Here is a 26,284-nt window from a genome sequence, read left to right as displayed (position 1 = left end):
TCCCACGCGCCAGCTTCGATCGACCAGCCACGCCCTCGCCGCCGTCCCCCGCATCCGAAGAGCCACCACAGGAAGAAGGTCCTTCTCCTACCTGGCCGCCAAGACTTGGAACTCCCTCCCGACCCACCTCCGCCTGACCCAGGACCACCTCGCCTTCAGGAAGCAGCTCAAGACCTGGCTGTTCGAGCAGTAGCGGACCCCCTCCCCCCCCCAGCGCCTTGAGACCCTCCGGGTGAGTAGTGCGCTATACAAATGCTCTGATTGATTGATTGATTGATATGCCTGAAACCTGGAGCCCTCTATCCCCTCTCTGCATACGTTTTACTCAGATTGGTTTTAACTTATTAAGATTTAACCTTTGATTTCACCCTGGTTACTGGAAATTAATCAAGAAAACAGTTCAAGCAAATTCATACACTCCTGTGTATGCCAAACACTCTGTTAAAAGGATTGAAAAGATGTCCAATACTTCATTCAACAGACCATTTCTAGCACTCATTAGTCATTCAAATTGTTTTAACAGGGACTCGCCTGAACGGAGGGATTCTCAGAAACTGGGCCTGCGCACAGCTGAGAAGTTACTGAAAGAGTTTCACCCTCGCACGGCACAAGGACAGGAACAACTGAAAGTGCTCCACACCTACTGCATGATGGCCACCAAGGACAAAGCTCTTGTGGAGTCCGCCCTCAACTCTTTTACAGAGATAGCCACCGCTGAGGTAAGGGTCAGTGACTGCCAGTGGCGGCTAATGGTCTTTGAAAGTGGTAATGCCTAATACTTGTTTTGAATTCCAGTGAGTGAGGATTTGGTGGGGTTTCTCCCATCAACTGGGAAAGTTTAAAAGAATTGTGTCTAATTGTGCATTTTAAACCACCATTTTTACATAAACCTGCTACAAAGTCATAGGGAATTTATGAAACATTCCTGTGCTTCCATGGTGTGCCAATTAAGCCCAATGTTTAAAACGAGTTGACCTCAGTGTTTTAAAATGTGCCTCCTCCCCCTCAATATGTTAAGAATGACCTTCGGCATGCCATTGTCAGTATCTTGTCATTTGTCATTCCATGGGCGCCCCATTATGCCAAGAATTATCTTCAATATGCCAGTACCAGAATTTAGATCAATAAAGGATTCTGGCCCTTACGCAGTAAGGCTGGACCAAACTACAATGAACATACGAAAACAGATGCCAATACTGATATATATTCACACTTCATTCGTCCCAATCACACGTGGCACTCATAGTGATTGTAAAACAAATAAATGTTTATTTTCCTTTTTAAGTTTTTTTGTATATTTTAAAGAATTATTTGAAAATGAACAAGTTCATGTTATTATTTTCATGAACATTCCAAGAACTTACAGGACCACGAAATAATACAACCATATAATACGAGTCACAAATATGACACTACACTACATTACATACTTAAAAACATTCAAGACATGTAAGTAAGCTCATATTCCAACGAAAACTGAAAAAATAGATCAAAGAAAAGGGAAAAAGTAGAACAGGAGCCCAAGGGAAAGGTTAGAAAAATGCACCAATGAATTAGAAATATGTGAGATAAACTCTAACCCAGGACGACAGTAAGCCAAACAGTACTGTATTAGTGTAAATAGTAAACTCAAATTCAATAATTAGCACCATAAGACATGAACCCGATACTTTAATCGTTTGCAATACACTTGTTTGGTCACCAAAACGGTCTACGCGTTTCAAACCCCAATGATGTAATGGCGGGGTGGCAGCTGTCATAAATGCCGGTGTTGGGAATATTAAGTGTCTGTGCCGAGCACCGTAAACCACCAGCTCAAATTGAGCACTGGACTGTAGCATCTCTACCTCGCTTTGCAAAACTAATTTTGGTATATTGACAAGTACATTAGCTATAGCCAGTTCTTGGTTAAAATGACCTAAATGGCATCTTCCAATTTCTCTGTGGTAAAGGACTTTAAGTAATCAACAGGGCTCCTTCAGCTGCTAACATAGCTTGGAAGCAATATTCCACTATGGGCAGCAATAAAGGTGCTTTGTGAACTGCAGCTAAGGCTGGGTGCACTGAAGACAAGCAACAACTGAATGGCAAGCGGGTGCGGTGTGCAAGGTACAAACTCAGTGGCATAGGAAGGGTGCCATGGGCTTTAATGCAAACCAGAAATTAATGACCCCCCCTCCTCTGGGTGATATTTAAAGACTACCATTACTGGGGTGCAGGTGACTCCTTGCACCCATGGGTGTGGATGCCACTGCATCTTGTGCCCTAATCATTCTACCTATAATTCCTCTCTATTTGCTATCTTATTTTCATGTCTCTCTTGTCTCCTCCTTGCACCCTATCCAATTCCACTTGACTTCCTTGCTTGTTATCTCTTCCCTTCCTTTTTTAGTTTCTAATTCTCTCCCTGCTCCGCTTTACTCTCCCCACGTTTTTCCCTCTATTTTCGCTCTGCTCCACTTCTCCCTCATTCTTTCTCCTCTCGTCAATCTACGTCATACTCCTCTCTATCCCTCAGAGTGACTTTAATCTCCCTGTTCTCTCTCATTCCACCCTTACTCTATCAAATCTCTATCTTGACTTTGCTTCTATCCATTTCACGCATCTCATCCCTCTCATTGTCTCCGACCTCCTTGTTTTTCACCTCTTGGTCTACCTATCCCCTTTTGGTTGTTTTATCGCCCTTTCCTTTCTTTTTTTCCCCCTCCCTTTTTCCTCTCCTTTCTATGTTTTCCTCCACTTTCTTTCTTTTCCTCACCCTTTCTTTCTTTTACTCACCCTTTAATGCTTGTTCACTTCTTCCTTTTTCTGGTCTCACTTCTGTAACTCATCCTCGCCATATATGCCTCCTGTTCTCTCTACACTCAAATCTCCCCTTGCCCTCAGATTCCCAGATCTTCATTCTTCGTCATCTTTCTATTATTTCTGTCCTTCCTACTTTTCTCCTTTCCTATCCAGTACCTTTTCTTTTGATCCAATCCCCATTCTTATCTTTTCTCTTATCTACAATCTTTCTTTCCAATCTGCCTTTCATATCTCATTGTTCATTTTTTTACCCTGTCTCTCCTCTTCCTTTATTTTCTCTACTTTATATCCTAGTCTCACCCCTCCTTTCTTTCCCTCCTTAATATCTTGCCTCTATACCTGCCCTCCTCCTCCCAACCTCATTGTATTAACCTCTATTTCATTCCACCCTTCTGTGTTTCTTAATTTTCGCTGCCTTTTCGCTTCATCCTTCACCTTCCGCACTGTCTCCTTGTCTTTTTTTTTTACATCATGACAAGCTCCTACACAAACCCATTGAATGAATGTTTGGCCTCTGCTCTGCTATATCCTCTATTCTGAGCTTTTCCCGTGACTCCCTGGGATCAGTTTCTCTCTCTGTGGCAATACGTCTTCCCCAGCCCCTTCTAGAGGAAGAGACCTCAAAGAGCTAACCCCAGGAAGTCTCTTCAAAATGAGAACCAAACCATTCCTGTGTTGCTTGTGTTCTGTTTCAGGAAGGACCTGACATGTCAGTTTGGTCTGGAATGCTTCTGTTGGAGTAGGGTTAAGATTGGGTTGCATATGGCTGGGGCCAAACTGAGTTGGCTTGGTGTGCAAAATAACAATGATTTGGAATGCTAGCTAGAGTGATTTCCATTGGTTTGACCTACTGCAGCATTCCTCCCATCACCTTTTGTGCGTTTGATGTAACACACTAAGTGGCCAAGGGTGTATCCAGACATGGGCCCTTTGGCCACTGTGCCATTGGAGCCAAGTTACACCCGACTGAAGAGCCCCAATCAGAGCAGAACCTGTCTTGGATTGAATGTTTTCCAGTTCATGGATGCCCTGGCCTGAGAGTTCAAATTGGGCTGTTCCTGATGAAGCAGAGTGAAGGCTGTGATTTGCTTATGGCTGGGTCCAAACTGTGGTGGTGTCCCGGAGTGACTGCCAGTGTTAGACTTATTGCAAGCATTCCTCCTATCACTTTTTGTGTCACTGATGTTAAATAAACTGCAGCCAGTGCAGAGAAGACTGGGTTTCTCTCATGTCTGGGCCATGATGCCTTTCCACTGGCTGCAATAAAAACAGTCACACCCTTGACCAAAATCACATGTTAGCATCAAAGGTGGCTCTTGCGGGGGAGTTGCTTATTTGGTAATGGTAGCGGACGTGATCGTCTGAGCTCCTGATGATCAATGTGCTTCGGAGCTGAAAATCCTGAGCCCATAAATGCCACAGTAATCTGAGTCGGGGTTGAGAACCCCTGGCATGCAGGGAAGTATTTTTTGAGCCCCCTTGCAATACAGAAAACCCCCTGTGCCAAGGAACTTGGGTAGAGCTCCGGAGGCCGAGTGACGCAACCAAAATGGTGGTCAGCAAGACACATTGCCGGTCGAGCTGCTGAGGAGGCCGGAAAGGGCACAGAGAACCCACTGGCACGCAGTATGCTCCCCAGTGATTGAGGCAGAGCTATTTGGAGATACCACAGACAGACCCCCCCCCCCACGATGCGCATCCCTGGCTACTCGCATGGATGGTGTGAACAAAATAGCTGTGAAACGGCTTGGGAGGTGAGATCTGTGGTGGAATAAGCTCGGGCCCTGAGTACTGTGACTTGTGGTGCTGGGGAACATCCTCCCCGCTGGCGATGTTATAGACATACAGCTGATTACTGGTTCTGGGACTTTGGCTCCTGAGGTGGGAGTAATATGATCGAAAGGCTGGAGGCGCTGGCATAAGAACTGTGCTGACAGCGGTTTCTGGTACAGTGAGAGACACATCGCTCTTGCACTGGGAGATCCTTGCAGTTAGTGGCTGATACGGCGCGGTGCAGTCAGAATGGCAGGCGGGGGCGCTGGATAGCCCAGTAGGTGTGAGGACCAGGGAACTGTGCTGCTGCCTCTGGATGGTCCCTTCTCACTCACTGCAAGCCACAGAAAAGCACCATAGACACTGAGGGAGAGAAAAATCAGCCATAAACGCAAGGAGGGTGCATTGTGGGGCCCCACATTGCTTGCTTCAACACTGTATGGCAGATTTTCCACATGGCATGGCTGGTTGTGCAAGGATGCTTAGGGAAGAGGCGCAGACTGAATGCTGGGCTGCGAACGGACACTGTGCTGGAGGACGACTACAAGTGGCCCAGTCAGTAGTGAAACTGCTCTGGAGGTAGTTATGCTGTGGTTGGGGCGGACTGGCGGGGGCCTGTCTTGGGCGAGAACCCCTCCCTCTCTCGTCCCCAGCCCCCACTTGCAGCAGCAGTTGCTGAGACTCTGAACCTGGCAGATCATGGTGAAAAACAAGGTGGTAAAAAGTAAAACGTCTGCCATGCTGTCAGAAGAAGAATCAGAGGGCCCCCAGGCAAGGGCCGGGAGGAGAACCCCGGCCACACACACACCGCAATGATACTAGTAGCCATTAAGGACTCCAAGCTGACTCTGGAGGCCCAAATTGCAGCAGTGGTGAACAAAGTTGAAATACAGTGTGCTGACCACAAAAAGCTGGTGAAACGGCTTAGAGAGGCAGCACTGGATATGACCCATCCGGCAGTGCAGGAACTCACACGAAGAGGCACACACCTGGAGAAGGGGGCAGTGGCCCTCACAGACCGACTCGAGGATGCCAAGGGGATGTCCAGGAGGCACAACGTGAGGCTGATAGGGGTCCCAGAGAAGACGGAAGGACCAAACACCAAGCTTTTTGTGAAGGAATGGCTTAAAAAAACAGTGCTGCAGGGCCGACCCTCGCGTTTGTTTCCCAGAGAGAGCGAACAGAATTCCAATGTGTCCACCAGTACCAGGGCAGCCTCCGCGACTGACTGTAGTACAGTTAATGAACTATAGAGACCGTGATAACATCCTCTAGGTATCTCGCAAACATGGCCCATGGACTGTTGAGGGTCAGGAAGTTAATATATACCCGGATTACATAACCTTGGTCCAGAAACAGAGAACCTTTATGCCAGTGAAGAAAGTACTAAGTCAACTTGGCCTCAAATACACACTCATCTTCCCGGCAAAGCTATGAATTGTACACAGGGACAAGGCACACTTGCTGCTCTCTGCACAGGAAGCATGGAACTGGCTGGAAGATGCTGGTGCCGGGGATAGGGGTGGGGGTGAGATGGGCTCTACGGGGTCAGGCAAAAAAATTGCGGAGCAAGGTCTGGGATACTCTCCTACTGCTTTACCTGATTTTACTGACTTACATGTGGATCGCTATAAATTTGTGGCTGCATGTATGGTGAAACAACTTATATCATATACCAAGTTATATTGAACAACAAATGGAGAGACTGCATATAACTGAAAATTGACTATGTGCATTGTAAATGTAAATGTAAATGTACAGGAATTTATATAGCGCAAATCACCAAGCGGTTTCTAAGCGCTTGCTTAGGGAACGCGTCCTGGTATTCCCCTGTGAGATAACACCGGCAGGGTATCCGCAAGGTGAAAGCCAGGCATCCCGCCGCGAGGGGCCGTTGTGGAGATTAAGCAAGCTATTGCCCAGAGTCACAGAGTGTGAACCCGTGAATCGAGTAGGCACCGGAGCGAGAATTGTCGAGTCCATGGACATATTAGGACTCAAGACCCCGCCGAGCCGGGAATTGAACCCTGGTCCCGGGCTGACCTCTGCTTCCAGGTCTGCCTCCTCTAACCAGTGAGCCACACTTCTCCACAAATACATATTAAATATAAAATATATGCAAATATATAAAATATATAAAAATCTTAGGGTTTAGGGCTGGGTATTAGGATTTAGGGCTAGGGTTGAGGGCTGGGAATTAGGGTTCAGGGCTCCGGGCTAGGGTTTAAGGCTCGGCAATAGGGTTTAGGGCTCCGGGATAGGGTTTAGGGCTCGGTCTTAGGGTTTAGGGCTGGGTATTAGGGTTTAGGGCTAGGGTTGAGGGCTGGGAATTAGGGTTCAGGGCTAATTATTATATTAAATATTAAATATTAAATACTGGTTCTGGGACTTTGGCTCCTGAGGTGGGAGTAATATGATCGAAAGGCTGGAGGCGCTGTCTTATCAAGGATTTCATTAAGTTAATAGAGTGTGTGCTTCGGTGCGGTTTCTACACATGATGGCTTGGTCCATGGATAAGCCGCTTCTGGGAACAAATAGTAGAATCCCTTGAGGAAGCATTTAGGGCTAGCATTGAGCTGACACCCCGGGTGGCCCTACTGGGGTTATGGGAACCCTTGGACCTCACAAGATACCAGACGATTCTATTAAAAATTGGGTTTATGGCGGCGAAGCAAGATATTGCCCAGAAATGGGGCTGTGAAACGCCTCTACTATTTAGAGAATGGGAAACAGGGATGGAGCATTGTAAATTTGTAGAAAGAGAAATATACAAGGGTAGAGGATGCCAGGATTTGTTTTAGAAGATTTGGCGAGCTTAGGGACACGGGGTGGAGGTTGGGTACACACTAGGCAGTGTGGAGACTGGAGGGAGCTGTACCTGGTGGAGTGACGCTTAGGACACAAGATGGGGAGGGTTATGCAGGGGCAAGAATGTGCATAATGAAGAGAGTAGGAGTATAGGATTATGCCATTCTCATTTGTGATTACACATCTGAAGAACTATGTTTGTGATTCGGGTACGGTTGTGGAGGAGGTTGCTGTGTTATGTATTATTGAATTCACCTTTGTTTCCATAATACAAAAATAAATTATATAAATACATTTTAAAAAGGTGGCACTGGGGGCGTGGCCAAGATGGCGGAGTAGGAAGACGCTTCTGCCCGAGGCTCCCGACCCCATCCAGGCCCCAGCCTTTAATAGCTTGTTCTCCCCCCCCCCCCCCCCCCCCCGCTGATGCTAGACAGCGACGGGAGAGGTGACGGAGTCCACCGAGCTGAAAACGGAGCTGGAATTGGCCCCGTAAACACCCCGGACACGACGGACCGGGTGTGGTGTAGGGCGGGCCCCGGAGCCGGGGGCAACGAGGGTCTGCAGCCGAGATACGGCCAAGTGCAACGCGGGACCCTGGGATAGAGAGATCCTCTGGCTGGGACGCCCTGTGAGGAGGAGAAGTGGTCCAGGAACCGCGGGTGCAGCTGGGGGCAGCCCGAGAGACGCCGGGCGACCCTACGGGAGGCCTCACCCCTGGACTCCCTCAATAGCCGCTGCAGGGCCGGAGGGCAGCAAAGGCAGCGGGACAACGAGAGGCAATACCCGGAAACCTGGAGGCCCGCTGAAGAGGGCGCCACCCGGTAGGGCCCGTGGACCGACATCGCACCGAGGGGCCACTACCAGACACATCCCGCAACGGACAGGGGCAGAGAGCTCATAAGTGGCCCCCCCGGGAGTAAGGACTGGGGGTGGGGCACGGGGCCTGCAGAAGACGCTGCCTATGAGGGCCACCGGAGACAGGAGGGGACAGCGCGTGGAAATATAGCGCAGAGAAACACATAGACCCCCACGCAGTGGAGCCCCGGTGGACCCACGTACTGCGAAGGCTCAAAGGAACAGGGGACCGAAGGGACCTCCCTCGGACATAGCGGAGGAGGAGGGGATACGCGGAGATCCCCCCACACCTGGGACTTACAGCGAGGAGGGTTGGACGATCCAGGGGCAATGAAATAGCCTGAGCAACCTAGCTGCCCCAGCAAAGACTGAATTGCGAACGCGGCTGCGGCCTAGTAGAGTGGAGGACAGAACGGATCGGCACGGCTAGAGCACACCGGTTCCTACTGGGGACGAAGGGAGTAGAGCGGACGCCCTCAAAGGTGCATTTGCCCGGCGGACTAGATTCTTCGGTGGCACAGGAGAGGTGTAGTGGTCCCGCAGCCGGGATGGCGGGAAACAAAGGCAGTAAGAAGGGGGAGCGCACACTCCCCGAGATGCTTAGCAGAAATCAGAACAGAGGAGACAGGAATCAGCCTTCGCCGAGCTCTGCGGGAGGCTCACAATCAGCAGGTGGCGGGGAGCCTCCGGTCAACAGGTCCTTCCTGGAATCCCTTTTTGGCACTCTTAGGGACGATTTTCAGGCACTGAAACAGGAGGTGGCAAGAGAAGTGTGCGAGGTGCGTAGAGAAGTAGACGGCCTGGGGGAGAGAGTGGCCATGGTGGAAAGCACTACGCAGCGGCAAGACGAGGAACTTGTGCAACTGCAACAAGAAGTACTGTGCCTTAGAGACCAACAATTGGACCTTCAAGCACACAATGAGAACTTGGAAAATAGGTCTCGGCGAAACAACATTAGGGTTCGAGGAATTCCGTCAACGGAAGAGGGCACGGATGTGGCGGGCTATCTGCGGGACCTCTTCAGAGACATATTGGGAGAAGCTGCGGACTTCCCCATACGAATTGATAGAGCGCACAGAGTAGGACCCCCGAAGCGCACATCGGTGCCGCCGCCGGACATTATGGCCTTTCTCTCGGACTACCAGTTGGAGGAACGGATTATGGCCGAGGCTCGGAAGAAGCAATCCCTAGTTTTTCGTGGTCATCCTGTGGCGCTATATCAGGACCTGTCCGCTATCACTCTTCAGAAACGCAAAGCATTTAAAATAGCGACGGATTTTTTGAGGGAGCACGAGACAGCCTACTCCTGGGACCACCCGTTCCGTCTCATCTTCAAGTGGAATGGCAAGATGCACCAATTGCGATCACTACAGGAGACATGCGAGGTACTAGGAATCACCGCGGAGGGGGAAGATTCCGCCACACCGCGACGGAGGTGCGCCACCGGAGATGGCTGGCAGAGGGTGTCAAGCGGGAGGCCATCGGCTGCGTCCCGGAGACCGCACTCGCCCACCATCAGGGCCGACATGGCAAACGCCATTCTAGAAGCGTCCAGAGACTCAGCTACTAATAGTGACATCGCACTGACAGCGTAAGATTGCTCCGGGGGGAGAACGGCATAGCTTTGCTGTTGTTGCAGGTTTGAGGACCGGGGGGGGGAACTGAGGGGAGAAGTACGTGGCCGGAAGTCCACTCAGGTACTATACCACAGACTTGTCCACTTGGGACATGACTGGAACTATAAGTTTGGGGGTTTCGGAGGGTTGGGGGAGGAGGGGGAAGGGGGGAGTCTGGAGGGGTGGTTGGTGGGGAGGGAGGGGGTTGTTGTGGAGTTGCAGGGAGGTGGGGTTGGGAGTTGGTTGCGGGAAGGGGAGGGAGGGGTCCATCCAGTGCTCTTGGTACACTCACATTGCCACCGTAGGGGGCGTCCATGTCCGTTTTGCCACCGAACTGTCACTCACTGATACTGACCCATTACTTCTACCACATTGGTTCACACACTTATGGCGACCCTTAAAGTAGTGACCCTAAATGTCAAAGGGCTAAACAACCCAGTTAAGAGGAGGGCGGTCCTGTCCCTATTGGAGGGTACGCAAGCGGATATCTGTCTCCTACAGGAGACTCACTTGTTAACGCAAGATTGCCGCAGGATGCGATCGCGCAAGTTCCCTACACAGTTCTTTTCCTCTAACACTTCTAAAACAGCAGGGGTGGCAATCCTGGTATCTGGATCCTTCAGGGGGGAGATCCTACACAAGTTCGCAGAACAAAAGGGGAGACTTCTAGCATATAGATTTAAATTGGGGAACCTGGTGTTTACCATCGGGACGATATACAGCCCGAACGAGCATCAGGAACGCTTCCTTAACTCTGCACTGGTGGATATAACGGCGACCCCAGACAGACACATCATTATAGGGGGAGACCTGAACATGGTGCTCGATTCATCTATGGACAGATCAACGCAACGTTACCCACAGACTGGGGAACTGTCGCAGGCAGGGAAGACCCAATTGGCAGACCTGGATCTCCACGATCTTTGGCGCCGACTTCACCCCACAGATAGGGGCTACTCTTACTACTCGCATGCGCACAAGACATACGCAAGACTAGACCATATTATAGTCACCGGACCGGTTTGCGACCTGGCTACGGCATCTGAGATTGGAGTACTTTATCTGTCGGACCACGCGCCGGTCTCGGGGGTCTTCACTCTGCCACCGGTTCAGGTTCCTCGCGGGGTATGGCGTCTCAGAGACACTCTCCTGCACAAAAAAACAGTGGTGAAACACATTATAGAGTCGGTCAGGGAATACCAGTCGCACAACGACAACGCTGACACCTCGCTGGCGATCCAGTGGGCAGCGCTTAAGGCAGTCCTGAGAGGAGAATTCATTGCAATCTCGTCGGCAGAGAATAGGGAACGGCGGCAAAAGCGAGATGAACTCACGCAAAAGGTCCGGGAACTGGAACAGGTGCATCACCGCACAGGGGCCCCTAGGATCTGGAGGCAATTGAAGGCAGCGTGGAAACTCCTGTCGGCCTTAGACATGGACAGGGCGGAATATGCGGCGCTCCGTCTGAAGCACGCGTATTATACGGAAGGCGATAGATGTGGTTGACTCTTAGCGAACAAACTCAGAGTGGCACACCAACGTCACCGGGTAAAAGAGATCATGGTTAGTGATGAAGTAACGGTTACAGACGATGCCCAGATAGCAGAGGCCTTCCGTCGATTCTACGCCGAGTTGTATGCAGGGGACCGTCCAGCGGCGCGAGAAACAGAGGACTATTTGAATGCGGTCACCCTTCCATCTCTGGCACCGACGCAAGCAGAGTATTTAGAAAGAGAGATTCGGGTCGAGGAGGTGATTGCAGCCATCTCCAGACTCAAGCACGGGAAGGCCCCAGGCCCAGACGGCTATACAACACTCTTTTATAAAACGTTCAGTACCACGCTGGCACCCATTCTCGCTAGACTCTTTAACTCGTTTTCAACCCCGGGAGCTATTCCGGCTGATCTCTTACAAGCCACGGTGTCGGTCATACCCAAACCGGGAAAGGACCGGACCCAATGCAGTTCGTATAGACCGATCTCCCTCCTGAATGTCGACCTCAAACTGTACACGGGTATTCTCGCAGCTAGACTGGCGCTCCACCTGCCGGGACTGGTGGAACCAGACCAGGCCGGCTTTGTGCCTGGGAGGCAGACGGTGGATAACACCAAAAGAGTGGTACACATCTTGGAGAAGGCCTCCCGGATTCCTGGGGAGAGAATGCTGCTGTCAGTCGACGCTGAGAAGGCGTTTGACCGGGTGCACTGGCCTTATTTAGAACAGGCGTTGGAGAAAATGGGTATCGGAGAGAAATTTCGCTCTTTAGTGTTCAACTGCTATAGGTTCCCATCAGCGGTGGTACGGGTAAACGGTTGTAGCTCCCAGAGGTTCACCATCGAGAGAGGCACCAGACAGGGCTGTCCGTTATTCCCGCTACTCTTCTCTCTGTATAAGGAGCCGCTTGCCCAGAGAATACGCCAGAACCCAGGAGCGACCGGAGTAAGGATGGGGGGATATGTCCATACAGTCAGCCTTTATGCGGACGATGTGATACTGACCCTAGAAGACCCGAAACGGGCACTCCCCGCGTGCATCGGAGAATTAGAGGCTTTCTTGACGGTGGCAGGATTTAGAATGAACATGGGAAAGTCAGTTGCACTGGATGTCTCCCTAACAGCTGCCACGAGATCGGAGTTGCAGGGGCTCTTCCCCATGCATTGGTCGTCGCATCAGGTACCGTACCTGGGTATCTTGCTGGCGCCCACGTTGCCGGCAATGGTGACCGCCAATTATGCGGCTCTGGGTAAGAAGATCAAAGAGGAACTGGGGAGATGGGGCAAGAGCATGATATCCTGGCTTGGCAGGATAGCGGCGGTTAAGATGACGATCCTACCCCAGGTTCTGTACCTGTTCCGGGCACTGCCGCTCCAACCGCCTAAGGGGTGGATCCAACAGACACAAGCGGACCTAGCCCGCTTTATCTGGCAAGGCCGCAAGCCGAGGATGAGGAGAGTTCTCTCTACGCTAGCACCTGAGGCGGGGGGGACTAGGTATTCCGGACTTACGCAAATACTTCCAGGCAACGCAGCTACGGTACCTGGTGCAATGGAGCAAGTGGGAGTCGGACAAACACTGGCTATTCCAGGACCAAGCGGTTGCGGGCCGTCCCTTACAGGAGGTGCCCTTCCTGCATAGGGAACACCGCCCTCCTAACCTTTACGCGTCCTTTGTCACACGGGTCCCGTTGAAGGTATGGGATGCCACCAACAAGGTCTACGACCTCACCACGTTCCCCTCACCGTTCACACCATTAGTGGACAACCCAGACTTTACGCCAGGGACGGAGCCAGGAGCCTTCACGCACTGGCGAACAGCCGGATGTAGGGCGCTCTTCCAAATGTATGATGCGGAAGGGATTCTCCCATTTCGGAGTCTCAAGGAGGATTATCAGTTGTCCGAGACAGACAGGATGCGCTATTGGCAGGTGCGGCATTGGGCGCTGCAGCCACAGGTGAGAGAGACGGCTGACAGGAAGCTGCTGCCCTACGAACGATGGTTGGTAATGCGCACTTCGGATGCGGAACTAATCTCGGATCTCTACAGACTGTTGCAGCCTCCCCCCTTCCACTTTCATAACCCTGGCAGAGAACGATGGAACCAGGAACTGGGCAGGACGCTAAGCCATAAAGAGTGGGACCAGATTTCGTATCGCGCACGGCACTCTGCATATCACATAGGACTTACCGAAACACTTACTAAGGTGTCCACATATTGGTATTACACCCCAGAACGGCTGCACGAGATGAATCGACACATTGAGAATACCTGTTGGCGGGCGTGTGGGCAGATAGGCACACTTACACATGTTTTATGGGACTGCCCGCTGTTACACTCTTACTGGAAAGAGGTGATTGATGAGATCGATACACACTTCGAAATAGAGCTGCCCCGCCTCCCTGCATACATCCTGCTGGGTCTTCCAAACAGTTTAATGTACCCACTGAAATCCCGTAGAGGTAGGCAAGTTGCTATAGCACTGGGCTCAGCAGTTCAAAACATCCTAATACACTGGCGCACGACCATCACCCCTTCCACCACGGGTTGGCTGCACAGACTGTGGCATGTACTGGGCATGGAAAAATTATCACTCATGGTGGCTGGGGAGGTGGAACGATTTGAGGAGCTGTGGCAACCATTCCATGCACTGCTAACCACGGAATTCAAAGAGCTCACTTGTCCAAGGTACCTAAGATTATTGAGATTAACACCACCGATGGATCACACTGTTTAACGGTCAGCTGACCGATCATGGTCGGTGATGGTGGGCGGTGGTGGGGAGACGAAACAGGAGGCAAGCAAAGCACTGGATGGGGTAGGGAAGGGCGGGGAGGGGAAGGGGAGGGTGAGGGAGTTGGGGAGGTAGTTTAATAAAAGTAGGAAGGGTACAGAGGGATAACTCCATTTTTGTATTTTGAGCTCTGACCGAGCATACAAGAGCGAAGCCGAAGGGGCCTCTGTTATAAGAGACTTGGGATGTTACACACTCCTTTGGGAATGGTTCCACAGCACATAGCACTGTAACCACTGCTCGAATGTCTTCTCTTTCTTTGTACTCTTTCAATAAAATGCTTTAAACCTAAAAAGGTGGCACTCGCTATCTCCACTGCCCTACTTGTCTAACCTTCTGGAGAATCTTCAAAATGTAATGGGGCAGGTGGCCTTGCCCAGGCCAGGTGCCTCCACCCTTGCTACCACTAAGAGGCCCGTACCCACACTTCACCACTTGTGATTACTATAAAATATCAACACTGATTTTTTTTTCTTTTTCTTTTTAATACAAGTAATAGAACTATTAGACCAAGAAAACTGATGTTGTTCTGTGGTCCTCTTGTATTTATGTAGTGCTGAATACTCTTGACAAAGCTGTGATGTATTCTGATGTGCCTTGTGATTCTGGGCCCCTTTTGGGCTGAATGATTGATTTTGGTGTTGGATATATTGTGGCCTATATGGGAGATGTTGGGTGAGGGCCATTAAGGTCAAAGACATTACTCAAACATGCTTCTGTTAACATTGCTGCAGAAAAATATGAGGTACCAAAGAGTGTAAAAATTGACCCACTATTTTGATAAAAAACATTACGGTGCAGTTAGGTGAATTGGCACACCTACATTTTTAGTCACCCTTGAAAATGTAGGTGTAAATGTTATGATTTAGTACTCTTCAATAACCATAAGTAGATAATAGCAGTTGGAGCAAGTTTAGACCTTCTTTACAATCCGGAACATGTCTACAGAAATTTGCCATGCTCAATGCCAGGTGCAATCAATTTTCTCTCATGCTTCAATTGCCCCGTCTTTTTGGCATCTTCATTACCATCTGATTTTACGCAGTACAGCAACATTTGCTCTTGTTGGTCATTTGGTGACCTTACATTGGCTTGCAGTAAGAACATAAGTCATCCTTATAATATTGACAAGTACCTGTTTAAAAACTCTGATCCAAATGTATTAAAACTTTGTACTGAGTTTGCATCACAAAAGTCACACAAACCCAGCAGACAGTGTTGTGGTGGTATCCAACGCCAATTGCGATTTGTTTGGGAAAGTTTGCCACAGGTATGCAAGGTAGCACTATGCCCTAAATTGCACTACTTTGCATCAAGTGTGATGTACCATAAGTGGTACATGGGCGTTTCCAAGAAAACACCCATGGGCTTTGAGGCAAACCCCAATCAAATAAAATTTATAGACAGGGAGTCGAGCCAAACAATTGTCTTCTCAAAGCAGGTGGAACAGTAGAGCAACTTTTAAAAGTCTCCTTATTTTTCAATTTTCGCAAGTGTGATGATGCACTGTACAGCACACAAACAGTAGGAAACATCTTAAAGGATGTTTTTTGTACTGTAAGGATTCCCTTCCAGTACGAAACCTATGCTTGACAGAACGCTCACATCCTTGTACTAGGGTCAGGACCACTGGAATTATGAGATTTTGCAGCTGTGGCCTTTTCCGCATGGTATTGGATTTGCCACATGTGCCACTGTGGGGAAGAAATCCCCACAGGGAAGAGGTAGGTGTGGCGCAGTGGCCAGGGCCGCTGACTCCGGAGCCCCTGGTCTCACGGTTCGATCCCCGGTGCCCGCGGCAGATCAGCCCAGCACCATGTGACTCTGGGAAATAGCTTGCTTAATCTTCCCGACGGCCCCCAGCGCCTTGACACCCTTGGGTAATTGTTCGCACTTTACAAATACTGGGTCGCTATCACTTACCTGTTTTAGATCCCAGGGTCCGATTTTCTGTTATGTCTTGCCGCTGGAGCAACTGTGGAGGAAAAGGAAACATACAGTGAGAGTGGCAGGACCTGCCATGTTCTAGAAACATTTATGACAGACGACTCTATCTCTGCACAGGGAGGCGGGGTCCCAATGGTTACTGCCCAATCCATGAACAGAGAAAGAGGGGAAAAATTACAGGGGAAGTCAAAAGGGAAGAGAGACGTTGCGAGTCCTACACATGGGAAGAAGGAACGACAAAGACGCAGGAAGGAGAAAGCAGATGCTAGGAGAACATGGGCACAGACCTCAATGAGTCCCCTGAGACATGGACTGAAGAGTGGTGGACAGCACCAGAGCACATTGTTTCGCCTGCTGCAACTCAGGAGAGTTGCGTTGATGCAAGTTATTGACTCTGGGAAGGGAACAGCGTCCAACATGGTAAAGGCAGCCAGAGTTCATTGTGTTTGCTCATCTTCCTTTATTACTTTCCTGAGCACAGCCATACTTGTTGGATGTATGACATTACAATGCATGCTTTTACCACGCATGCCTTTATAACGCGGTATTTACAATGCATACCTTTACAACGCATAGCACCTAGGGGTGCTGGATAGTGAATAGTTTAATTTACTATTCCAACTCCAGTCCCTGTGGATAGTAGGCAAGGTGTTGGATAGTAAATTAAATCTATTCCCTATCCTTGAGCGCCCCCCAGCGCAATGCGTTGTAATGGTTTGCGTTGTAAAAGTTGCGTCGTAAAGGCACTGCGTGGTAAAAGTTGCGTTGTAAAGGATGTTTCCCATACTTCTTGGGCAACAAGGAGCCTGATATTATTGGTGTGGGGTGCATAATTGATTTATTTTATATTTCGTATTTACACAGGTATGTAGCGCCGGTCACAGGCAACCTGAGAGCGATAAGGAGAACCCTATCACTCAGAGAAACAGTGCCTGCTCTGGGTGATAGTGAAAACCCGGGAGTGTTATTTTTGTTAAGAGCACATGGAGATCACAAAGGACAAGTGAGAATAGGGGGCTATCCCAGGCACAGGAGTATCCTGGTATGTTACCCCTACACTAAGAGATCCTCTTGGGGGGCTGATGGTATGTTGAACTCCATTGACATATAGAACCCTTACTTACCACCTTTCCTTTTCCGAGGTTACTGGTGGCTCAACCCTCTTGGGGAAGACCTTCAACAGAAAGGGAAGGAAATAAAGGCAACATCAGAAGCATCATAAGGAGAGAAGAACCTGTTAAACCTATACAGAGCAATGGATATCAGTTTGACTGAATAAACCACCATAAAAATCTACTCAACCTCCGCGTCCTAATTTCCACCCATCCCTCCTACAACCACATAATCCATCATCTACTGTATAGTTTTGCAGATGTTTTCTTTTTTAATGAAGCTTTTATTGTTTTTACCATATGCCATGACAGAAATAAAAGTACAACATGTTACAACAATGGTGCCATGCCCCCTTTTCCCGACCTCCCCATTTCCACCCTCCACCCCATATAGAGTAACAGAATCAAGCTGTAGTTTAAATCACCGCCTCTCCTAGTGTATTACCATATCTCCCCCTCAACACCAGAGACAGGTGAATGGACATCTCCCAACATTATGCCTCTATGTGCTGCCCAGTCACTCCAAATCCTGCTGTGCTTCTGAGGGCAACCCCTAGCCGCGTAACGTGGCTGCGCTCTAATGATGCACCAATCTACCTGCTTTTCCACTCCACCACCAACGGCGGCGTTCCCTCCTTACAGTGGATAATTTGCTATTTTAACAAAAAAAAATGTTTTAAACTTGAATATGTAAAAAGTTACTAAAACCGTGACTTCCTGTATTGCTGCGAAGTGGAAGACACTTCAAACAAGCATTTGCAATGCAACGGTCTCGCCTTTAGGAAACTTTAAAGTATTTAGCCATGCTGCACATTATCCTGGGTGTTATACTAACTCTTCTCATTTAGCCTTACACAACTGCTATAACCGGATGAAAAGAGCATTTGTTCTAAGTGGGGCGCCATTGAAAGGGGACGAGCATTTTTTTTATTTTTTTTTATTTTATGCGTTTCTATATAGCGCGGACTTTACCCGAAGGTGTCAGAGCGCTTCACAATAGGAACATTTAGTGATACATGAGGAGAAAATTACAAGTGAGTATGTTAAAAAAGCAAATGTTACGTTACATGAGGCAATAGTGACAATTGTGCATGTATCGAAAGCAAACAAAATACAAAAGGTAGCAAAGTAAACGCTACGAAAAACAAGGGGTAAGAAAAAGACAGAACATCGTCTCAAATGGAGAAAGCCGGCAACTGCAAGAGTCAGATAAAGGGGAAAGGAGTGTCTGGTAGTGAGTGGAAGAAGCACAGGTGTATTGAAGAATACACAACTTTTAATCACACCGGCCATAGGTTTCTTATCAGAGCTTTGGGCACCAGCACTCATTCTTTTACACATTAAGAAATGTGGGTAAGGTATGTTTGAGTTACCGGGGAGGTTCTCTTCGTGGCTGTTGTCAATATTGCATAGTACAATCTATTGGTACAAGTCAGAGAGGCCAGGATCACTTGTATTCTTGCAAAACCCCAACACGTGTTTTTCCTTTCTATTTTTATTTTGTCTCTGAAGTTCTCTCAACTGCACTGGAAGACTGTCGCTTATATGTAAAGGAGAGCTGGGCCAGGAATCCGAGTGTAACCTTTAGATTATTTTTACGCGCTACCAAATTGTGCTTTACGATGCCTCGTGAGCTTGCCCGGATTCCAGCGGCCGAGCATGATGTCCGAGGCAGGGAACGCTGCATGGCCCTGCTACGCTTCCCTGCCCCTCACACCCCTGTCAGCAGGGTGTAAACGGGTCAGCTAGCAAGAACTGTTTACAAATAAAACGGAGTTTAAAAATGTATGTATCATAAGTGTTGGGGCCCAAAATTTAGCTCAGAAGCCGGCAGCTAGCAATATTCAATGTAGAGGTGACGAATACCAAGCTGCCTAGTTTCGATTCCACCTCAAGCCTCTTCATCCACCATAGACACTCCCTGCTACATCCATTTTTCACTGATTTAACGTATTTCGTGTCTCCTTCTTGCCCTTTTTGTGTTTTTTTCATTCGCTTGCTCTGGGCCAAAGTTTGAAGAGGAAGAAAATAAGTGCCCGCCCCCATACCTGAGTGTCCGCGGGCCTATCCTGCATCCAACGGCTCAAATTAAGCACTGGATGATCTAGCCCAAACCTGGCCCTTTTCTGATTTTGCATTTTATGCGAAAAATGTGCCCCTCTTTGTGAAGAGCAACCTGCCCACGACACTTTAGAATGAGCCATCGTAACGCAGCCAAACGTCGCTGAGCAGAAAACAAGCCACCTAAGAACGACTGGCATAATATACATTTGGAAAATGATAAACACTTTCCGTCTGTCAGTCAAATTGTGATATCAGCATCTCCTCGTGGGACCTCTGCATTGACCGAGATCATGTTTCCTTTTTGTGCACAGGGCTCGTCGACAGCTTACTTACTATGCTAAAAAAAACTCTGTCTAATAAAATCATGTGAAATAAAAAAAAACGAACATTGCACACCATTCCACTCCTGGAGAAAAACGCGGTGGGTGGGAGCTCCGTTCGCTTTCAGTAACAAGAGCCTCGCTGACATCCTTTGACCTAAGCGCCGCGAGGGTAGTCCAAGTGGCGCTGGTCTCTCCCTGATGCGCAGGTACTAATGGTTCGACGCGTCCTTTCCCCTGCCGCAGAGCTCAGGTGCGCAGCCCTATGCAGCCTGGGCTCGCTCTGTCCTGGCAGGGACAGTGAGAAGCGCTCGCCTCTGTTTCCACCACGAAGCGGGCTCCCTCGCCCATGCACAGCGGCTCACCGTTGGCGTCGCCAGGCAGCCAGCAGCAGCGCTGCAAGGCTCCCAGCAGCCACCCCGCCCTCTGCCCAGGTGCCAAGGTGCCCTGTGTACTCACGGCGCTTCGGGCGCTGCTGACTGCTCCGGTTTGCAGTGAAGTTCCAAACAGCCAACGGCGGGTGATGTGAAGGGGAAGCGCTCGCCCAGCAGGGTTTAAATAGCCGTCTAGTACTGGCGCTGCCGCCTCTGCTGTCACCGTGCACTGAGCGGCACAGAGGGTGAGACAAGAAAACAATGACCTGAAAAACCGGCCCTGCTGCTGCCGGCGCAGGGTGATACCACATCAATACAGCACGCCCGCTCGCATCGCCAGCCTCACAACAAGCGGAACACACCAGGACTCCTCTTTCATAGACACTCGTCACGGCGGTTCTCAGTAGGCACGATCATCGCAGTAAAGTAAACAGGGGCACCAGGGCAATGTATGGAGGTGCCCAGGACCACACATAGCTATAGTGAAGGAAAACAACGGACCTGGGGTTGTGCTCTGTATACACCGAAACAAAACTTTACGAACACACATCTTTCCCCCGAAGGGAAAGGCTTATTTCTTACTCAGATGGCTTTTTGCATCTTTGCTAACTCCCCACCACCACCAAGCTTCACAACTCTGCCCTGCCTTTGCCACACGTAGCCCCGTGGAATTATCTGCTACTGGGACTATTTTTCTGCCGCCACTCCCTGCGTGTTTGCTTTCTTATTCGTGTTTTCGCTGGTGATGAATATGCGCAGTAACTACCAAGAGGGGGTCAACGGTCAAATGCAATACAAACGGCAGCTAAGACGACCGGACTCCCCAGATGAATACTTCATTTCCGATTGGGCAAGGCTCTTGTAGATGAGGAACATGTACTCGCTTTAAGGCGCGCGTGTTGGTAGGGGCCGCGCGCCAGGATGGACGTCTTGCCGTTTGTTAATTTAACTCCGGGCATGTTTGGAAAATGTAATAGATAGGATTCCGGGAGGAGGGCGGGGCGAGCCTGGTGCTGTGCAGCCGCCTTTACTTGCAGGAGATAAAGAGCTCCCTTACCTCAACTTTCACAGAGCTTTTTATACTTAAAGGGGCACGCAGCAGCGGGAGGCGTTGGAAACTCTCTCGCCCGTTATCTTGAGGGCGGTGAGGTCATCTGGGCCCTGGAGCAATTTTTTCAGGTCCCCCTAAAGCTTCAGAATGTTACTTATGTGTCTCCTCTACTTTGATCGGAGATTCACAAGTCTCCAGAGTAAGCTCATATATAACACTGTAAACATTAGGAGGACAGAAATATGAAATATGGACCACCTGTCTCAAGAGAAGCCAACCAAGTTGCAGAGAGAAACAAGTCAGGTCCTGGGCCGGCAGCCAATCACAGCGCGGCCTGGGAATGACGTCAGGGGGGTGTCCTGGGCCGGCAGCCAATCACAGCCCGGCCCGGGGAATGACATCACGGGGTGTCCCGGGCCGGCAGCCAATGACAGCGCGGCCCAGGACAAAGGGGCGGGACTTAAAAAAACACCGAGAAACGCCCCTGAATCGTGTTTTCACAAGAAAGCGTGATTGACAGCCTCTGTCTCCCAATGGCTAGCCTCCATTTATGGAGCTAGCCAATGAGAGACAGAGGCAGAACCAAAGCCAAATGTAGGAACATGAGATTTCGCCTTGGGCGGAGCAACTGCTACGCAGTTGCAACGCCAGGCGAAACCGAAAAATGACTGGTCGACTTTCTGTTGCTAATTTTTGTATTTCCGTGTTAAATTGATGTTAATGAGGTGAACCATTTGCCCAGACAGTGTTAGCATGTGTTAAAATGACAAAATAATAAACTAATCGTGTCGCAAAATGTGCAGCATTACGCCACATAAATTGGCAATGCTGTCTGCATAATTCAACCCTGCCACATAATTTGGTCCTCCTCTGCCACATAACTCCAGTGACCCTGGCTTTGGTGCAAGGTGGGCGAGCCAACAAATTAAAAGGGACAGCTGAGCCAAGGGATGGCTCTGTCTCTTAAGAGCCCGTACACGAGCCGAGCCTTGAAATCAAGTTTGCTTTTGTGCCACATTGTACTTTCACACGAAACCTGCATATGTTTTTGCGTTCTGCTCTGTTCCTGGGATGCGTTCTGCTCTGTTCCTGCGATTTCGTCTGAGCACCATAGACAGGGTCAAAAACAATGGGCCAGATGTACGATCATTGTAAATTGCTACTCGCAATTTGCGCTCGATTGCGTGTCGCAAATTTCGAGTTGCAATTTACAATGTACAACAGTGCCTGAGACACTGATTGCGATTCCCAATGGGGTCGCAAAATGCGAGTCTCATGAATATTAATGAGGCACTCGCAATTTGCGACCCCATTGGGAATGGCTGGCCCTCCCAGGTATGGTGACCTGCTGGGCTCAGCAGACCTCCATGTCTGGGACTGCTTTTAAATAAAGCAGTGTTTTTTAATGCAGCGCGTTTCCTTAAAGGAAAACGGGATGCATTTAAAATTTTTAAATTAAACGTTTTAGTTTCATTTTTTAAGGGCAGGTAGTGGTCCCTGGGACCACTGCCTGCCCCTAAAAAATATTTTCCCCAGCATTTGCAAAGGGGAAGGGGTCCCCTTCCCAAATGCGACTGCATTACCACCCTCTTGTAGAGGGCGGTAAATTGTGAGGGTCTTGCAACCGCAATTGCGGTTGCAAAACATTTATACATAGGGCTGAGAGTTGCAATTAGGAAGGGACAACCTAGGAACGCCCCTTCTTAATTGTGTGTCGCTAAACACTATTTTGCGACTCGCAATTGTTTGCGACTTGCAAAATAGTGTTTGTACATGGCCCTATCAGATTTTGCATGCACAAACGGGTCGCACACCTGTTTGCGCTTGCAAAATCTCGTCGTACATCTGGCCCAATGTCCCTTGTTATTCTTTCTGGCCAGGCACTAGCAACTAGACATGAAACAGAAATGCAGCTGTTGTTTATGTGTACACATGTCCTATCATATAGGTGACCCCATCAGCAACACACACAGAGGCCTCAGGTCTCTTGTGGAATCGGGACTCCTCATCAACCTGTTGGAGCTCTGGGCATTCTGACTGACTTTAAAGATCTTTCTACCCTCCATTAAGGGCTGGCTAGTTCAGGTATTCATGGACAACACCACCGCCATGTGGTATAAACAGGGGGGGTGTGGTCATGGACCCTTTTTCAAGAGGCCCTTCATCCCTGGACATGGCTGGTACATTCAGGCATTTCCCTGGTGGTTCAACACCTGGCGGGCTCTCTGAACACCAGAGTGGATGAACTCAGCTGTAGATGCTTAGCTGATCATTTACGGCATCTTCATTCAGAGGTGGTACAAGGTCTCTTTCAGCAGAAGGGGAGCCTTGGTTAGCTCTGTTCACCAATGCTTAGGATTCGCAGAGTCAGCAGTTTAGCGTGCTGGAGTTTCCAAGGCAGCTCTCGCTCTGAGACTTTTTTGTCTCAAGTGGAGCTCAGGGCTCCTGTACACCTTTCTGCCCTTACCACTCTTGCCCAGTTGTCAAGAAGATAAGGGACGACCGGGCCCAAGTCATCCTTGTGGCTCCGGACTATGTTTGGAGAGTTTGGTATCCCAAGCTGGTGAGCCTGGCCATAGGTACTCTGATCAGGTTGCCCCTCCTGGAGGATCTTCTGTAACAGCAGCAGGAGAGGGTTCTCCACTCGAACCTGTCAACACTATTCCTTCATGCGTGGAAATTGAGCAGCTACGGTTGAGAGGTATCGACATTCTGCTGCAAGTCTGCAATGTTATCTTGGCAGCCTGGCATCTCTCCACCAAGACAGCGTATGCCGGCCATTGGAATACATTTGTGGTATGGTGTGCCGGGAAACAGATTATTTGCTCCACTTTCTCAAGTTCTTTTGTTTATCCTTACCATAGCCCAGCAGGGCTCTGTATTGGACACTTTGAAGGGTCATTTATCTGCCATCTCCACCCTTCTGCGGCTGCTAGATCAGTCCTCTCTCTTCAAGTCTCCTACTGTAAATAGGTTCCTTAAAGGTCTACAACATACGTTTTGCTCAGCTCCCTTTATCGTGCCTCAATGGGACCTTAACTTGGTTCTTACTCTCTTAATGTGCACTCTCTTTGAGCTGCTGAAATCTTGTCCTCTTAGGCTCCTCACCATTAAGATGGCCTTTCTGGTGGCAATCACATCTGCCCAGAGGGTCAGTGAGTAACAGAAACTGTCCTCTCAGCCTCCCTACATCTCCTTTTTTGCCTGTCAAACTGGTCCTTTGGACTCAAGCGTCCTTCTTGCCAAAGGTAGTTTCCCAGTTCCACATAGGCCAGTCCATCACTTTGCCCATCTTTTACGCTCTCCCTCATCCCTCTCAGGAAGAGGAGAGACTCCACTGGCTGGGCCCAAAAAAAGACCATTGGCATTCTACCTTGATCGCGCAAAACCGTTCAAGGTGTACCATCAACTCTTCATGGGGTACGTCAGGATCAAGAAAGGGGAGGCCATGCAGAAATGCAACATCTTCCGATGGATCGTGCTCTTCATTAAAATCTGCTGCACACTGGCCAAAAAGCCACCTCTTGACAGTTTTCCTGCTCATTCCACTAGAGCTAAGGCTGAGACAACTGCATTAGCATGCGGAGTTTCGCTCCTGGATGTCTGGCAGGCAGCAACGTGGGCGCATCTCCACACGTTTCGCTAGCACTACTGCCTAAACAGTCTGGCCCATAGGGATAAGTTCTTTGCCTGTTTGGTCTTGCAGGGCCTTTTAGTGTGAATTTTTTTGCAGACTCAGCTTCAGGGAAGTATTGCTTGGGTATCTATTTTAAGGTAAGGAATCTGTGGCTGGAAGTCTCTAGCAAATGAACCAGTTACTTACCTTCAGTAACACCTTATCTGCTAGAGACTCTATCTAGCCGCATATTCCTTACTGATCCATCCATCCCCCTCGCTCTGTGAACAGATTTCTAGGGTCAAGGCTATTCCACTTTCAGGGCCCTAGTTTTCCACACCAGTGGTCAATGTTCTTCGTGGCTTCGCTCTCCTGGCGTGGAAAGGGACAAACAGAAACTGACGTCAGTGTACTGGGCTGGTGCCTATATAGGCACTGTGCACATCTTCCTTGATGGGGACGATAATGCCATGTGAAATTGAACTATGTCACCTACTGCCACGCAGGTGTACTGCTCAGGAAAAAATTCTGGATCCAGTCAAACGCCTGGGGATAAATTTAAGGTAAGGAATCTGCAGCTAGATAAAGTCTCTACCAGATAAGGCATTACCAAAGGTAAGTAACTTGTTCTTTGTGGAATAGCCATTCGAAGTAGACAATCTTGTAGATCCATTCCCCCAATTATTCTACAGCGCTGTGTTGCTTGCTTGCTAGCTATGTTTGCACTATATAAATATCAATACTGACATACTTGTCAGCTAGTAGTGCAACTTCTTATTTGGTTGTATGATTTCACATTTAAAGTTTATTGGAGCCACACAGCGACACCTTTCAGCACAGATAAGCTATAGTAAGAGGTTCCAGGTCCAGTCTGGCAGTCTGGCACCTCAAGGTGATTCCCAAGGTTAGAAATCTGCAGATAGATTACCCACCAGAAAGATTATTATTGAAGGTAAATAACAATTTCCTTGATGTTGGTGTAACTCTTGTTATGTTACTTGCATAATTAAGTTCTTGTGGTGTGTGTGCAAATACATTGTTCTTGTGGTGGTTCAACTATTCAACTACTTTAACTTATTTCAGACTGTGATTAGCAATGTGCCTATTTAATATAAACAGGATTATAAGCAGATAACCATCAGCTGATGATCTGTTAACATTGCCAGTGCCTGTCCTGTGTATTCTTCTTTGTCTTATTTTTATTTCAATATGCTTTCCAGAAAGAAAATGTTGATGCTGTTTTGGCAGTAGCGCAGTGTTGCATGCTCCTGAAACAGACTCCGCGGGCCAGAAATCAACTAAAGCGGCTTTCCAAAGTGAGTTGGTCCTTGTTGGATGCCGAAGTCCTGGAGAAGAGCTGGCTTTTGTTATCTGACATCTACATCAAGTCGGCAAAATATGACATTGCCACTGAGCTACTAAAACGTTGCTTACAGTACAATAAGGTCAGTGTTGGTGAATCCAGTACCCGTTTTATCACTTGTCTCTAGTAACCTTCAGACTGAAAGAGAAAGTCAAGAACTGGTTGTGAAGTACTCTTCAAAGCACACTGCTCCTAAAGAAAAGTGAAATTGTCTTCATTATGTAGTAAGTGTCAAAATCAGTAAATTGATACTTGTATAGCGCACTACTCACCCGCAAGTGTCTCAAGG

The 26,284-nt window shown here is 48.9% G+C and overlaps 1 protein-coding gene across 1 annotated transcript in view; it reads left to right on the top strand.

The window, feature by feature from the left end:
• Nucleotides 1-26,284, top strand: part of TTC21A (tetratricopeptide repeat domain 21A) — a 465,179-nt gene that overhangs the window by 354,550 nt on the left and 84,345 nt on the right. Inside the window, exons 25-26 of the mRNA XM_078663200.1 lie at nt 524-719; nt 25,853-26,077. Coding sequence (XP_078519326.1) covers nt 524-719; nt 25,853-26,077 — 421 coding nt within the window. The remainder of the gene's footprint in view (nt 1-523; nt 720-25,852; nt 26,078-26,284) is intronic.

Source organism: Lissotriton helveticus, chromosome 10 (genome assembly GCF_964261635.1).
Source record: "Lissotriton helveticus chromosome 10, aLisHel1.1, whole genome shotgun sequence".
Classification (NCBI taxonomy): domain Eukaryota; kingdom Metazoa; phylum Chordata; class Amphibia; order Caudata; family Salamandridae; genus Lissotriton; species Lissotriton helveticus.
The sequence above is the reverse complement of the archived record's forward strand: the minus strand, read 5'-3'. Positions and strand labels throughout refer to the sequence as shown.